This window comes from Girardinichthys multiradiatus, chromosome 6, assembly GCF_021462225.1.
Source record: "Girardinichthys multiradiatus isolate DD_20200921_A chromosome 6, DD_fGirMul_XY1, whole genome shotgun sequence".
Taxonomy (NCBI): Eukaryota; Metazoa; Chordata; class Actinopteri; order Cyprinodontiformes; family Goodeidae; genus Girardinichthys; species Girardinichthys multiradiatus.
In genome coordinates this window covers 20,370,931-20,387,421 of record NC_061799.1, presented here as the reverse complement: position 1 = coordinate 20,387,421, position 16,491 = coordinate 20,370,931, and the positions used below count along the sequence as shown (strand labels likewise).

At 39.5% G+C, this 16,491-nt stretch overlaps 1 protein-coding gene across 1 annotated transcript; it reads left to right on the top strand.

The window, feature by feature from the left end:
* Positions 1–6,298: 6,298 nt before the first annotated feature.
* LOC124869818 (fibronectin type III domain-containing protein 7-like) lies at positions 6,299–16,473 on the top strand. The gene is made up of 11 exons (XM_047367964.1): positions 6,299–6,455; positions 7,311–7,580; positions 10,074–10,334; positions 11,430–11,690; positions 11,786–12,046; positions 12,497–12,757; positions 13,828–14,001; positions 14,093–14,353; positions 14,439–14,696; positions 16,078–16,341; positions 16,454–16,473. The coding sequence occupies exons 1-11, from the start codon at positions 6,299–6,301 to the stop codon at positions 16,471–16,473; spliced, it is 2,448 nt and encodes an 815-aa protein (XP_047223920.1).
* The last annotated feature ends 18 nt before the right edge of the window (positions 16,474–16,491 follow it).

Below are 16,491 nucleotides of genomic sequence, written 5' to 3'. Positions count from 1 at the left end.
GTAAATGAGTATACTTGTGGGCTAAGCTGTATTGGGTTTCCCTCGAGAGACATTTGTGACCAACTGGAAACAAAGAACTGGCTGAATTTGCCAAACATATTGAATAATGTTTGGTTTCAAATTTGATGCAGACATGTGTGCTTGCTAGTGTCATGATATGTTTATTTTGTTTTAAGGTCACAGAAAATATTATTGAAAAGATACAATATCTTTGTAATAAAAGATTCAATAAATTAGAATATGCATTTTAATGAGGATTGTTTGTCATATTAAAAGTACCTTTTGAAAACAACCTTTAAGAGGGCATTAAACACATTTTCATTAAGTCCATATTTCTGTGTTAAACATGTTTTTTTCTTGGTCTAATGTAATATTTTAGACTTAAATGTTGTGTTTTCATCAGATGTAAGCAAAAAATCATAATTACCAGAAATAAAGGCTTAAAAACATCAGTCTGTGTGGAATGAATCTATATGATGTGTTTCACTTAGGGAATTGAGTCACTAAAACAAATGAACGTTTCAACATTATTCTGATTGATGAGTTATGAATAATACTATAAATTCAATTCAATTCAATTCAATTTAGTTTTATTTATATAGCGCCAATTCACAACACATGTTGTCTCAAGGCACTTCACAGAGTCAGGTACATACATTCCAATTAATCCTAATCATTGAACAGTGCAGTCAGATTCAGTTATTTATTCAAATTTGATCAAAAGTTTTTCTATCTAAGGAAACCCAGCAGATTGCATCCAGTCAGTGACTTGCAGCATTCCCTCCTCCTGGATGAGCATGTAGAGACAGTGGACAGTCACTGGTGTTGACTTTGCAGCAATCCCTCATACTGAGCATGCATGTAGCGACAGTGGAGAGGAAAAACTCCCTTTTAACAGGAAGAAACCTCCAGCAGAACCAGGCTCGGTGTGAGCAGCCATCTGCCACAACCGACTGGGGGTTTGAGAGAACAGAGCAGAGACACAAAGAACAAAGAAGCACTGATCCAGGAGTACTTTCTATGGGAAGGAAAAGTAAATGTTAATGGATGTATCTCCTTTAGTCATTTCATCTAGAAAGAAAGAACAGAAACTTTGAGCCAGTTTTCAAGGATAGAATCTGAAAGAGAGCACATATAATTAGTTACAGTAATAGTTCAGTCAATTGCTATATCTAGGAGAGAGAAAGGGTTAAACACTGGGCCATGTGGATCATCTGTAGAAGGTGAGCATTAAGTTGTTGCCAGCAGAAGCTCAGACGATGCCCCTCTCCAGAAAGGTGTCACAGGTAGACACAGAGTCAGGCCAGGTGTAGCTTCTAGGAAGAGAAAAGAGGGAGAACATAAAGTTAAAAACTGAAATAACAGCAAATAATGCAAAATTGGAGAGTAGTGTGAGAATGTAGCGAAGAGGGTGAAAGTGGTCATTATGCCCTCCAGCAGCCTCAGCCTGTAGCAGCATAACTACATAAATAGTTTCAGTTTATTTATTTATATAGCGCTTATTTACAACAATGTCATCTCAAGGCACCCCACAAAGGGTCCGGAACAGCGCGGGGGCTGCCGGGGAGGCCAGACCAAACCACCGAGTGCCAGAGCCCGGCCACCCCAGAATGGGCCACGTGTAGGGGCACTAAGTAAAATAATAAGCTGATAAAGTTTGTCCATCTAGAGCCCACTGATGGCCATTGTTATACTAAAAACCACAAGGATCAGGATACCTCTCTCTGTGAGACTGATTCTAACCATTGGAAAAGAGAAGGGGTCATACAGGCAGCAGAAATGGAGGGTGTGTTTGCACCTCAACCATAACTGAGCCGATTTAGGCTAATCCTGACTCCCCCTTACTCCATCCAACAGGGAGGGACGAAGGCAGAGGTAAAGAAAAATAAGGAAGATAGCCTAAGCCATTCTAACTGTAAGCTTTATCAAAAGGGAAAGTTTTAAACCTAGCCTTAAAAGTAGACAGGGTGTCTGCCTCACGGACTAAAACTGGGAGCTGGTTCCACAGGAGAGGAGCCTGATAACTAAAGGATCTGCCTCCCATTCTACTTCTAGAAACTCTAGGAACCACCAGTAAACCTGCAGTCTGAGAACGAAGTGCTCTGTTAGGAACATATGGAACAATCAGATCTCTGATGTATGATGGAGTTAGATCATTAAGGGCTTTATATGTGAGGAGGAGAATTTTAAATTCTATTCTGGATTTAACAGGGAGCCAATGAAGGGAAGCTAAAGTAGGGGAAATATGAGCTCTCTTTAATTTTCATCATAACTCTTGCTGCAGCATTTTGAATCAGCTGAAGGCTTTTAACTGCATTTTGTGGACATCCTGATAGTAACGAATTACAATAGTCCAGCCTTGAAGTAACAAGTGCATGAACTAGTTTTTCAGCGTAACTCCTGGACAGGATATTTCTAATTTTGGCAATGTTCCGGAGGTGAAAGAAGGAAATCTGTTTAATAGGGGATTTAAATTACATGTCCTGGTCAAAAATAACACTAAGGTTTTTTACTTTATTATCGAAGGTCAATTTAATGCTATCCAGGTTAAGTGATTGACTAAGCAGTTTCTTTTTTAAAAACTCCAGTCCTAAGACGACAACTTCTGTCTTGTCTAAATTTAGAAGCAGAAAATTTAAAGTCATCCAAGTTTTTATGTCTTCAAGACATGCTTGTAGTCTATCTAAATGGTTGGGCTCATCAGGATTCACCGATAAGTAAAGCTAAGTATCATCAGCATAACAGTGAAAATTTATTCTATGCTGCCTGATAATTTTACCTATTGGAAGCATATTTATGGTAAAGAGAATTGGCCCACGTACTGAACCTTGTGGTACTCCACAATTAACCCTGGAGTTTAAAGATAATTTATCATTTACATGAACAAACTGGAATCTGTCAGACAAATAAGATTTAAACCAGCCTAGGTCTGTTCCCCTGGTCCCTACAGCATATTCCATTCTTTCTAAGGGAATATTGTGATCGACTGTATCAAATGCAGCACTGAGATCTAACAGGACAAGTACAGACACAAGTCCATTATCTGAGGCCATAAGAATATCATTAGTGACTTTCAGCAGAGCTGTTTCAGTGCTATGATGAGTTCGGAAGCCTGACTGAAACTCTTCAAACAGGTCATTGCTGTGTAAACGCTCACACATTTGATTAGCAACTATTTTCTCAAGAATTTTAGATAAGAATGGAAGATTTGATATAGGTCTGTAATTTATTAAGTCATCTCGATCAAGCGAAGGTTTCTTAAGTAAAGGTTTAATTACAGCTATCTTAAAAGCTTGTGGTACATATCCATTTACTAAAGATAGATTAATCATATCTAAAATGGGGCTGGTAATCAGAGGGAACACTTCCTTAAATAATTTGGTTGGGATTGGGTCTAACTTACAAGTTGAAGGTTTAGATGAAGCTAATATTTCTGATAACTCAGGAAGCTCCACATAATCAAAACAGTCCAAACACAAATCAGGTTCTACAGTTACTTCCAATGTTGTCTCACTTGCTGAGGATGAAGTAATCATCTTCGGGAGTATGTCAAAGATTTTATTTTTAATAGAATCAATTTTATTTAGGAAGAATCCTATAAAGTCATGACTGCAGAGAGCTAAGGGAATGGATGGCTCAACAGAGCTATGACTCTGTGTAAGTTTAGCAACTGTACTTAAAAGAAACCTAGGATTATTCTTGTTCTCTTCTATTAATGATGAGAAGTAAGTTGTTCTAGCTTGGTGAAGTGTCTTTTTATACAACAGTAGGCTATTTTTCCTGATTACGTAGGAATCCTCTAGGTGTGTAGAGCGCCATTTTCTCTCCAATTTTCTAACATTGTGCTTTAAAGTATGCAGCTCTGAATTAAACCAGGGAGCTAGCCTCCTATGAATAATTACCTTCTTTTTCAAGGGGGCTGCATTGTCTAATGCACCACGCAATGATGAAGTAACACTATGAACAAGCGAATCAATTTATGAAGGGGCAAAAACAAAATTATTGCCCTCCACTGTGTTTTTCTGTCATAATGAGGAAATTAAAAGTGGAACAGATTCTTTAAAGGTTGTTACAGCATTGTCTGATAAGGATCTACTATAATGAAATTTTCTTTCAGGTGTGGAGTACTCGGTTAAATTAAACTCAAAGGTTATTAAGAAATGGTCAGACAGGACAGGGTTATGAGAAAATATTGTTATGTCTTTACACTCAATGCCATATGTCAGCACAGGGTCCAGAGAATGAAGACAAAGGTGGGTAGGTTTGTTAATGTTTTGAGCAAAGCCAATTGAGTATAAGATAGCATTAAAGGTTATATTTAAGTTATCACTTTCAGTGTCAACATGAATGTTAAAATCTCCCACTATAATAACATTATCTGTATGTAACACTAAATCAGATAAAAGGTCTGAAAACTGATCTAAAAATTGAGAGTAAGGGAATAACAGAGTAAAAAAAAAACAGAAGTGGTTTTAGTGCTTTGCAATTTGGATGAGGAAAACTAAGGATTAAATATTCAAGAGAGTTTTAGCTATTGATTGGTCTTGGACTAGTCAATAAATCGGACTGAAACATGGTTGCTACTCCTCCTCTTAGCCCATCCACTTAGCCGGTACCAATTCAAGCATGGAACCAGGAGCTTGGAGATTCACAGCTGTTCTTTGCTTTTCTGGACAGAGATCTAGAAGTGTTTCCTGGAATCTGCCCTAGTTTGGTTAATATAGCTGCAAGTGCAGCGATACCACTAAGTCCTTGACTCTCTAACCTTGCTCTTGTTTTTCCTTGTGAGCCCTTGGTACATATGTAGCCAAGCTTCACAAGTTTTGCTTGTGTTCCCTATGTTTACCACTATCGCTCTCTTTTCTGCTTTAACTACCACAGTAATGTTCGGTTGTTTGGCCATCACCTGTCCGTCTGGGTCTGGAAGTGCCACAGTGTCTTAGTCCTACTATTCACAGCCACTCTGGGTGGTGTCTCCCACTTTGACTGTAGTGCCTTCAGCCCCTACTTGGCACAGATGTCCCTGTACACTATTTCTCTCACTTAGTTTAGGCTAACCATAACCACAGCCTACATCTTGGTTTCTGTACGATGTGTCGGACCCCAGCCTCTGTTGCGCTTATGTCTAGCGCACTGTGCCTCTCTCAACACGGGTATGTGATACTGGTTCATTAGACTCTGTATATAATGTTTCATTTACTGACCTCAGTATATGGTGGCCGATGGTGGGGTGACCGCAAGGACTCAGGTAAAGTCATTACTAAGTATAAGTATCTGTGTTTTACAGAAAAAGAGGTCAGCTTACACCACAACAATCCTGTTTCTAGAAAAAAAACAGTTAATTTGATATACTGCACATTTATAGGCTGCTGAGAATATTTATTTGAAAACTATGTGTGTCTAGTACGGATGTCTAGAAACTTTTCCAGGCACATAGAGAAGGTGCGGCTCAAACACAAAAGATTGTGGGTTTTTAAAATCCCCCCACCTTCAGTAACAAGCTTCATACTGTTTGTTTCCTTGTCACAATGACAGAAACCCCCTCTGGCAGGCACCTGTCCTCTTTTAGGACCTGCTGATTGGTTCTCATAGGGTTGATCTACAGAATTCAGCCTGTGAAAAGTTTAGATGAGCTACTGAGGTGCAGCCTCCACAGATCAATCAACTCGCTGAGGGATTAAGACAAACAATAAATAAGATGCGGGTGTTTTATTCATCATTTACCCTATTGTTTCTTCTTCAGGTATTTGTATGTATATCAAACTATGACTATTTATTCTCATTAAATACTGCTATTTTTAATTGGTTCTAATTCATTCTGTTTTAGATACATCATGGTGTGGCTGAAGGTGAGTTTTTTGTTCTTTATTTTGTAATGAATAACACTAATATGAAATCCTAAAACTGCATTAGTCTTACAAGTTTTTGTAATATTCTTCACTTTTTGTGTTAACCGAACTTTAACATTTTATTGGATAGACAAAATAAATGAATGATGAATATTGACCCTCACTGTTGAATACCAGATCATCATACAAAAGCAAATAATAATTAACAGCAGTAAACATATATGCAAAATAATTTTGTTTTTAATAGAGACCCCTCTTAGAGACCCCTGGATGACTTGCATCCTGTGCTAGTGAATGTTGTGTATATATGAATGTTTAAACAGGATCAAATAGTCTGAAGTTAACAATTTCCTAATTTTTGCTTAGAAAACATTCATATTGTGCTTTAGGTACCTGTATGTCCCTGTATACAGAAACTTATCAAATGTCTTTCTTCTCTTTATGATAGAATGCAATATAGTCTCAGTGACATCTCCTTCAGCATCTACGTTGAACGTGACATGGAGCAGCTACAAAGAATCAAGCTTTTATGTTCTAGATTTGAGGGTCGTAAACTCAACAGACATCGCACCGGTGATGCTGACAGTGTCCAGTACGCAGAGGCTGGTGCAAGGCTTAAGAGCCGGACAAGTTTACCAACTCACGCTGTCAGCCTATGGCATGCTTTATGTTCCATTGTGTACGGTTATTAAGATGACCATGACAGGTGAAAAAAAATCATTAATAAAAACAAATTGCAAAATCAGTTTAAAACAAGTTGGGAAAAAAAAATTCTAATTCCTTCTGTCACATTCCCACAGTGCCTGCTGCATCCCAGATTACATCTTCCCAAGCTATTTCAAGCACTTCTATAAAGTTTAACTGGTCCAATGTGACAGGGGTGGAGAGCTACATCTTGTTTGTGGAGGAGAGGTTCAGCTCTCCCCTAAGAATTTACAACCGGACCTTCAATAGCTCCTGTGGACAAATGGATGGCTTGACTCCATCAACAACGTATGACTGTTACATTTACTCCTCCAACAGTGCAGGGAGAGGTGCTAAAAGCATCACAAAGACAACAATAACATGTAAGTGCTTGTTGATTTGCCTTTGTATTTATTGTTTTATTAAGTGTTCAGTAACATACAGGCCAGTGGCAGCCAAAGTTTGTATGTCGCAATGGACAGGAGTTGATTTAAGGCCTCAAGTCCAAGGAGTCCATTTCCCAATAGTTAACACAAATTAAAACATTTTTTTAATTCTTTTAAATTCTTTAAAACTGCTTTCTTTGCACATGTTAAAGTAGGCTCGTTCTTCAGAAAATCGTTACTACAAATCATCTATTGACTGTGTGAAAAGTCGTGTACTTTTGGGGGCCCTTTGGTGGCCCAGGGGCCCTGAGCAGCAGCTAATTGAAATGCCTTGGGCCAACTATGATCTTTATACTTATCACTGACCTGAGCTTGTTAATTCTACTGGTAGTGGTGCAGCCACCGACTACTGTGACTCTCACTGCAACTGGAAAGAGCACAGCCCAAGTGACGTGGAACCCTGTGAGCAAAGTCCTGCGTTATCAAGTGACAGTGAGAGACATCGGCCGCCCGAATAAACCACCTGTCGTGAGAAATTCACAATCCACATCCATGGATATCGGATATCTGGAGCCCTGCTCCTTCTACACAGTGGGAGTATCATCGGTCAACATCTTCATGGTGCCTGGAGAACCCTCGATTGTCGCATACAATACCACTAGTGAGTGTCCACACAAAGATAAATTCTTTAATTTCTTCTGTTTGCTGTTGTTGACTTTCTATTAGGGTTTTTTATCCTTGATGCTGGTATGAGTTATTTAAAATTGGGGATTTGGCCAATTCAGTGTTGCAGTCTGTCATATTTGTTTTCCTAACAGCGAACTCCAGTGCAAAGTGCTAGGCTAATGCTATTATATTTATGTTCTGTTTTGATATCACTTATTGATAATTTAGCAACATATTTCAGCGTGGTTCTAGAATATTGGCAACTCCACATCTTGGGAAAAAATGTGTTATCCTGCTATAACATAGTTATTTGCTTTGAATGTCATAAAAGGTCAATCACTAGTGTTTCAGCTGTACTCTGTCATGCTCCCTCTCCTACACATATGCTGCTTTTTTTTCTCATAAGACAACGCACAGATCTGGAAATGAGGTCACACAGAGGTCGCTGTAGGTGCAAAGCAGAGATCCAGTTGGATTTGCAATTTTATTTGATCCCAACTACTAACAGCAGTACAAGAAGATCATATATTTCTCTGTATTTTGTACTTTGTACAAAAGGAACATGTTTCAATGTTTATATTTTACAGTACTTTGTGAGCAGTCAGGAGTGCTAAAAAATTATTCATTTGGGCAACTTGCAGTACATTTTGCATTTGCGGCAGGCATGGTGGCTAAACATGAGTGCATCTGATATAAAACTTGGGGCTGTATAGCAAATTGGAAGTTGTTCTTCCAACTGGGAACTCCCAAAATCCCGCAACTTCCAAACACAAAAAAATACACCGTGTGAATGTGTGGTCTGGCATCTACTGTTATAGTTTCTCTTTCAGTGTCAATGTCTTTGTAAAGAGTGAAAAAAACTGAATTGTTAGGGAAAACCTAGATTCATTAAATCAACAGTTGTAATATTGTTAAGATTTTACTTTTCATTTAGTTGTACACTGCTATTTAACAATAAGGCTGGGAATTTAAAGACTGGTTACCAACAGAAAAATTAACATGTTAAAAACAATAATCGCACTGTGGAATTTAAACAGATTTAGTGTTTAAATTACAAAACATCAGATGTTCGTTTGCAAGTGAACGCTGCCCAGAATGATTTGCGAGCTACACAGCACGGCCCATCTCCCTTGTGTTTGGTTGGTGTTGGTGGGGAACTGATGAGCAGAGCGTAGCAGCAGTAGTAGCTCAAGGTAGGACAGATCGACCAGTCAAGTACTTATTTGGACTTTTGATAACAGGATTTCTGCTTTTTGGAGTTGGTGGTTACCTGGCTTATCGAGTGATTCCCGAAACGTGGGTGGCTGTTCAAAGCATTACGAAGCTGCCTGTGATGTTAGATGGAGTCTGTAGAGCGATCAACACTCAGATTGAAATGTTAAGAGAGCAGAATCGCAAGCTGGACACGATTCTTGAACAGAATCGCAGCCTGGCAGCGGTTGGACTCAGAGGTTAAAGGATAAAATGTTGGAGAAGTTGTACGCTCGAGATCTGCGGAAAGTTCCAGAAATTTGGCTATTTGGATTCACAATTGAGACATACCAGTAAAACTCTTAAGTTAGTTGGGAATTTACAACTGCCTGAACCACAACATTTATTGTTTTTATACATCTGGCGCCCCAATGTGGCCTTGGCATCTTCTGCTAACTGGCTATCGACAAAATATCTCCTGGATGTTATATAAACACGACGCTCTTCCCCAGCCCTCCCCTACCAGCTGTGTGCTGATAGGACTATGCGGCCGATTGATAAAACTTCCACCTCTCTTCTCAAGGACAATGGCGCTTCTATCAGTGTTGACAGTCTAATTCTTGCAAACACATTCAGACTTACATTTGCACCCTCAGGATTCCACCTTGCTAAATCTTTACTTATGTGTGTGTTGCTTACCCCTGCTGAGGTTTTTTTGTACTATGATTTACAAAATAGGATTTTTCCCCCGCCTATCTTACTTTACCTAAATGTGTGATTTCATTACTTTTCATAGATTTTCAGATTTCTCAGAAGGATTACCAGCAAAAGCAAATATTATTAGTATTTGAAAATTTGACTACAGCTGTTTTTACACCAATGACCAGAGATTTTTAGTTTTCTTAGAAGGATTCATTGATTTTTAGATTTCTTAGAAGAATTGTATTACAACAATTTCATACCAGTGAAAGCCAAACATAATTAGTATTTAAAAGGTTTGGACCTACCAGTAACCCAGCTTCTCTACTTATTATTAATGTCATTTGATTTGTTTTTCTGTGTTTGATTTTCTGTATTATTGTAATGTTTTTCCTCATGTACAGCGCTTTGAGTGCCTTGTTGCTGAAAAGCACTATATAAATAAACTTGACTTGACTTAACTTATTTATCATTTAATAATTATATGATTAAACAAATTAGACAAACCAGAGTGTAAGTTATTAATTATTGTTAGGCAAAGAGAGGTTTTGTGTTAAGCAGTTGTGTAAAAAAATACATGTTTCATATCTGATCTCAGCTATAGGTGACGTAACAACAGTCTCTGTGGACTACAGCTGCTCCACCAGCAGTGTGACAGTAACTTGGGATGCGGTGATTGGGGCTGGCCTGTACAGGGCCGTGGCTGTCGATAGGACCGGGGCCTCCCTTAACTGCACGTCAGTTTCCACCAGCTGTCAGATCCCCGAGCTCAGATGTGGAGAGAACTACCAGGTCCGTGTCGCAGCCATCTCTGATGACTGTGAGAGCATCCCCAGCGTCACATCCACTTTTGAGACAGGTGAGGACAGGCTGCTGTGATTTGTTTCTGTTTGTTTTGTCTCAGGAGCATCAGCTTAGCTGCCCACATAGACATGCACACACCTTCTCATCTTACCTCTCACTGTCTCACACACACCCAATCACAAGTTTGACCTGAGGGAAGCTGTTTAGGTTCTTTCCAATGAGTCTGATGCTTAAAAGTGTAACACTTATGCAATGAAACTAGTCATCCAACACCATTCAATCTAAAGCCCTGTACAGACTATTGAAGAATTAGCTATTTTAGTCATTTATGGCTCACAGTGAAAAGGACAAGGAGCTAAACACCCATATAGCATACCAAGCAAAAATATTTAAAACACCTAGCACATTTTCACATTTTTCCACATAACAACCACAAACTTGAATCTTTGTTATTGTGATTTTATATAATAGACCAACACAAAGTAGTGTAAAATATTTAAGTGGAAGAAACTGATACACAGTTTCAAACAAAAAACCGAAATATGAAAACTATAGCGTATTTATCATGTATTCAGCATCAATTCTTATCTTGCCACAGACTCTGCATTGGATTAAGGTCTGGACTTTGACTATGTCATTCTAATATATTAATTTGCTGTGATATAAGCCATTGCATGGTGGCTTCGCCTCCATGTTTGAACCTTTGCCTCAGTTAAAACTATTTTACAGCCCCTAACAGGTTGTTTTCTTAGATTGCCCTGTAATTGGCTCCATCCATTTTCCCACTAACTGATCAGCATCTTTGTACTAGCCCACAGAATGATACTGCCATGACTATAGTTGATCTTGAGATTATATGTTCTGGGTGATGTGCAGTTTACTACCCTTAAACCCAAGAAGTTACATTTTGGTCTTGTACCATCAGAGCACCTTTTTCCACATGTTTGCTGCTTATTCAATCACATAATATTCTCAATAAAACACAATGTAGGTTAGAGCTGTAACTTGACAAAATGTGAAAAAGTTCAAGATATGAAGTTATGGATGTTTGGAATAAAAGCCCCAAACATTAAACAAAGTTCCTGTCCACATTAGCTTGTGTTCCCTCCCAGTTAACAGTGTTTTAATATGTATTCATTACATCCCCCAGTCCCCTGCGCTCCGGTTGACCTTGAGGCCACACATGACTGCTCCTCCAATGCCGTCGTCTTTAGATGGCAGCCCACCAATAACACCCACTACTACGTGGCCACGGCTGTGGATGACACCGGCAAAGCGACTGAGTGCATGACGCTGGACGGAATATGTTACTTCACCGATGTTAGCTGTGGTCGGTTCTACACATACAGTGTGTATGCTGTGAGCCCAGAATGTAACAGCCAGATCAGTCAACCCAAGTTTGTCCGGACCTGTGAGTAGCTATCTAACAGCACGTGTCTTGTAAATGCCTTTGATCCACTGTTCTGCCATTACGCTGGTTGACTTGTTTCATCTTATATCGAGCAGCCCCTTGTTTGCCAACGTATGTGAGGACAAAAGCCGACTGCATCACAAACACTCTCATCACAACCTGGGACTCATCTGAGGGAGCTTTGTCCTATACTATCAGTGCTGAAGGGAACAATGGAGAAACCTACAACTGCTCCTCCCCAAACAACACCTGTAAAATCATTGGTGTGCCATGTGGAGAACAGCTCAGTGTGTGGTTCCTTGCCTCTAACGACATCTGCTCTACTGACAAGATGCTGGTAGAAGCTGCTCAGACTGGTGTGTACTGGGACTTTCTTGACATGAGAAATGTTTCATTTCTTATCAATGATAGCTGAGATACTATGATTTTATTGGCTGTCCCTGCCTTTCTACAGTTCCCTGCACTCCCGTCAATGTCTCAGCAACAGCAGAGTGCAGTCCGAACACTGCAAAAATTAACTGGATCACAAGCCATGGAGCTATATTCTACATTGTATTTGCTGAAGATGCAAATGGAAACTCACACAACTGCTTTTCAATGGGAACCACCTGTTTAATGGAAGATTTGAGATGTGGACAGAATTACACTGTCAAAGTCATTGGCACTGGTGTTCAATGTAACAGTACAGCAAGTCAGGTGGTTCATTTTATGACAGGTAGGTGATCGTGCAAGAAAACCAAACTAAAATCATGTTGATTTGTCAAATTTCCATTCAAGACCAATCTGAATTATCTTGTTTCCCACAGCACCTTGCCCTCCAACAGACATCGAGGCATTCAGAGACTGTGACGCCAACCATGCTGTGATAGCCTGGCAGAACAAGCAGACGTCAGGCGTCTACACTGCGACATTAAAAGATCTGAGTGGACCACAGCTTAACTGCACAAGCAACACATTCAACAACTGCACAATAGCCAATCTGCCATGTGGAAAAAAATACAATGTTACAGTCACCAACGGTGATGGACAGTGTCAGTCCACCTCAGCATCTATTAGCATGGACTCAGGTAATACAACCTTCAGTTACCTGTGTATAAGGCAACTCCTGGAAGTTTCTTATAAAACTAATATACTATTGCAGAGTGGTGTGCAACCTCATGCATGAATGAAATACAGTCTTGTGAAAAAGTATTTGCCCTGCGTGATCAACTGTTTCAGATGATCATGCAACCTTTAGTATCAGACAAATGTAAACAAAGTAAATACAAGAAGCAATTTCAATATTTATTTCATTTATTAGGTGAAACATTTTTCCAAACCAACCTGGCCCTATATGAAAATAATAAGGCCAAAACTGCTGACCAAACAGAACATGAAGGCCCCTCTCACATGTGCCTAAAAAATGATGGCCAAGACTTTTGGCAAAATGTGATAGACTTGACAAGTCAACAGTGGAATGTTTTGGAGGGTGTTTGTCTTGTTACATCTGGTGTAAAACTAACAAAGCTTTTGACAAAGAGAAAACCATGCAAACGGTCAATAATGGTGGTGATGCAGTGAATGTCGGGGGATGCCTTACTGCTTCAGAATTAATGGAAACATGTATTTTGCTTTCCTGATGGATACTGTCCAGTTATTGGTTTGTGATGTTGAACTCAACAATGATTCAAAGCCCACCAGGAAGACCACCTCTGAATATGTTTTTTGCCTAGTTAAAGTCTGGAGGGGAACTTGATTGAGATGCTGATCTTAAACACCCGGTTCATGCTTAAAAAGCCTCCGGAATGGCTGAATTTCTTTCACAGTGATGAAGAAGACTCATTGTCAGACATCGCAAATGATTGATGGCATTTATTAAATCTAGGGGGCAATCACTTTTCACACATGCCAGGGTGGTTGGGATGGGTTTTCATTTATGAAATCATTTGAAAACTGCCTTTTTTCTTTAACTCAGATTATCTATGTCTGAAACAAAAATGTATCTAATGTTTTGAAACATTTAGGTTTTCCACAGCACTGTATGATGATATTTTGTATCTTCTAATTTCAGTGCCATGTGGTCCTGAGGATGTTATTACCAGTATCAGCTGCAGTTCAGATAAGCTGAAAGTCTCCTGGAGCATCTCTGTTCCCACAGAGAACTACACCACCATCATCTCTAGAGCTATGGGTCCTCCTCTGTATTGTAACTCTACGGACACCCAGTGTACTGTGGGAGGACTGTGGTGTGAACGCTCCTACACAGTGACAGTTTTCTCCATCACCGGGACATGCCTCAGCCTGCCGAGTAAAGAGGTTGTGGTGAAAACATGTGAGGACCACATAAACAAGGACGTGAAGGATGTGATGGAGTTTTGTTGGGTCCATCTTGACACTTGTGTTTTGCTTTTGTTTTCGTTCAGTGCCGTGTCCTCCAACCAACGTCACAGCTGTGCACATGTGCGCTTCAGATCCCGTTCCTGTATCGTGGACTCACAGCGGTAATGCCAAGCTCTTCATCGCTGTAGCTTCGGGCAGCGGAGGTCACAGGGCTGAGTGCACCACCAATGAAACATCCTGCAGCCTTCTTGGACTCCAGTGTGGGGAAGTGTACACCGTCAGTGTTGTAGGAGCTGATAACAACTGTACAGGTCTACAGAGCAAACCCCTCTCTTTAAAAACAGGTAACACAACACTGACTAACAACCCTGAATTTAGTAATACCTAACTGACAATGAATGAATGAATGAAGTCTGCTTCTCTCTCCAGAGCCATGCTCTCCCTCTAATGTGACCAGCCAGGTGATCTGTGGTGCTGGAGCCGCTCAGGTGTTCTGGACCCCCAGCATGAATGCAGTAAGCTATGAAGTAAAGGCCACCAGCACTAGTCAGACCCTCACATGCAACAGCTCCTTCTCTAACTGCACCCTGAGACCACTGGTCTGTGGCCAAGCTTATGACGTTCAAGTGTCTGCCACTGATGGTACCTGTGCCAGCAACTACAGCACCCCCTTCAGGCAAGACCAAGGTACTGAAAGGGATGTGACTATTGCTAAATTTGTTACTTTTCTCTTGTGTTTAAATCTCTTAATACAAGTGAAAAATTATGTCCTCTTTATCTTTGTTATTTTAGTCAACTTTAGCACATAGGAGCTTACTAGAAACACCAATGCTGATGAAATGTAAAATAGTAAAGAGAGTTATTTGTTTCAATCAGTGTCTCTAATCATGCACTTTTTGGCCTATTAAACATAGAACATAGTAAGAATACTTGAACAATTTATGGAATTATTTTTTGTGCAGACAAAACAAGTAGTTAGGCCATCGTTTAAACATAACTAGATAAATTATAGCAGACATAGGTATTACCTGTACTTCTAGCTCACTACAAAGTGGTGTGAACCACTATTTTCAATCGGATTTAGGTCTGGCCTTTGACTGGACCAGTCTAACACATAAATATACTTTGATCTACACCATTCAATGGTAATTTTGGCTGCATATTTAGGGTCGCTGTCTTGGTGAAAGGTGAACTTGCACCCCATCTCAGGTCTTTTGTAATTTCTAATGGCTTTTTTGTATTTAGCTCCATCCATCTATTCATTACCTCTGTCTGGCTTCTCTTTCCATGGTAAAGCGAGGCTTCTTGAAGCATGATCCTGCCACTATTATGTTTCACATGTGGGAAGTTGTTTTCATGGTGATAATAGCAATATCTTAATCTTTTTACAATGAAAACAATAAAATAAAGCTTTACATGATAACTGTTGTTATGTAAGTGACTGCATGTTTTCATAAGATAGCCCACCACATGCCCTTAATCATCTTTACTTATGGAGCAAGTAAGTTTAAAGTGTTATTATAGCACAGCTCAAGTACCAGGTTTCAGCCTTTGGTCCAAATTAACTTAGAAATACCTCTTATAAACCCCAAGAAAAAAAAACCAAGATCATTTACTTAGAAAAATGCCTGAATGGATTTGCTGAGCTAACATATCTTTTACCAGATCTAATCATCATAGGCTGGTTTCAGTTAGATCTGTAGTCATTCATTAAGACTGAAACAGATTACAATGAAAGTACAGTTTTATACTATAGATTTTATTTTCATTTTAGTGAAGTTTGGTCTTGAGTGAACTCAAACAAGTTCAGAATATGGAACAAAATTATTTGGACCGGTCAGATTAAAACAGATCAAAAACAGTTATATTTAAAATCAACCAACTATTTTAATCCAGTGCATATATATGAGTTACAGTTTCTGTTGAAAAATCATTTTGTGTGCAACTTGTTTTCTGTGTTATTATGTCAATTCAAAAAGATTGTTTTTTGTTTTTAAGGGTAGACAACAAAGAGCATTAATATAGAAATGCCATTTTGACCATTGCCACTGTGTTCTGTTGCTTTTAGTACCGTGTACTCCAGAGAGTGTTACTACAGACCTGCAGTGTGGCACAAATGACTTAACAGTCAGCTGGGCATCTTCTCCTCTACCCCTCAACTACAGCGTGAAGGCTGTGACGCTGGATGGCAGTGGTCCAATCACTTGTAATACTAACAATGCCAGCTGTGTTCTCAGGGGCTTTCAGTGTGGACAAACTCTCAATATTTCTGTTAAAGCCTCCTCTGTCAGCTGCAGTGGGCCATACAGCCCCATGCAGACTGTTCGTACAGGTAATGAGAATGCATCATTAAAGTCACCCATCCATCTATAAGTCATAAAGTGTGTTTTTGCATATTTCTCTGTATAATATCTTATCCGTTGGCAGGTCCCTGCTCCTCTCAGAAGCTAACAACAGTGACTGAGTGTGGCAGAAACTCTCT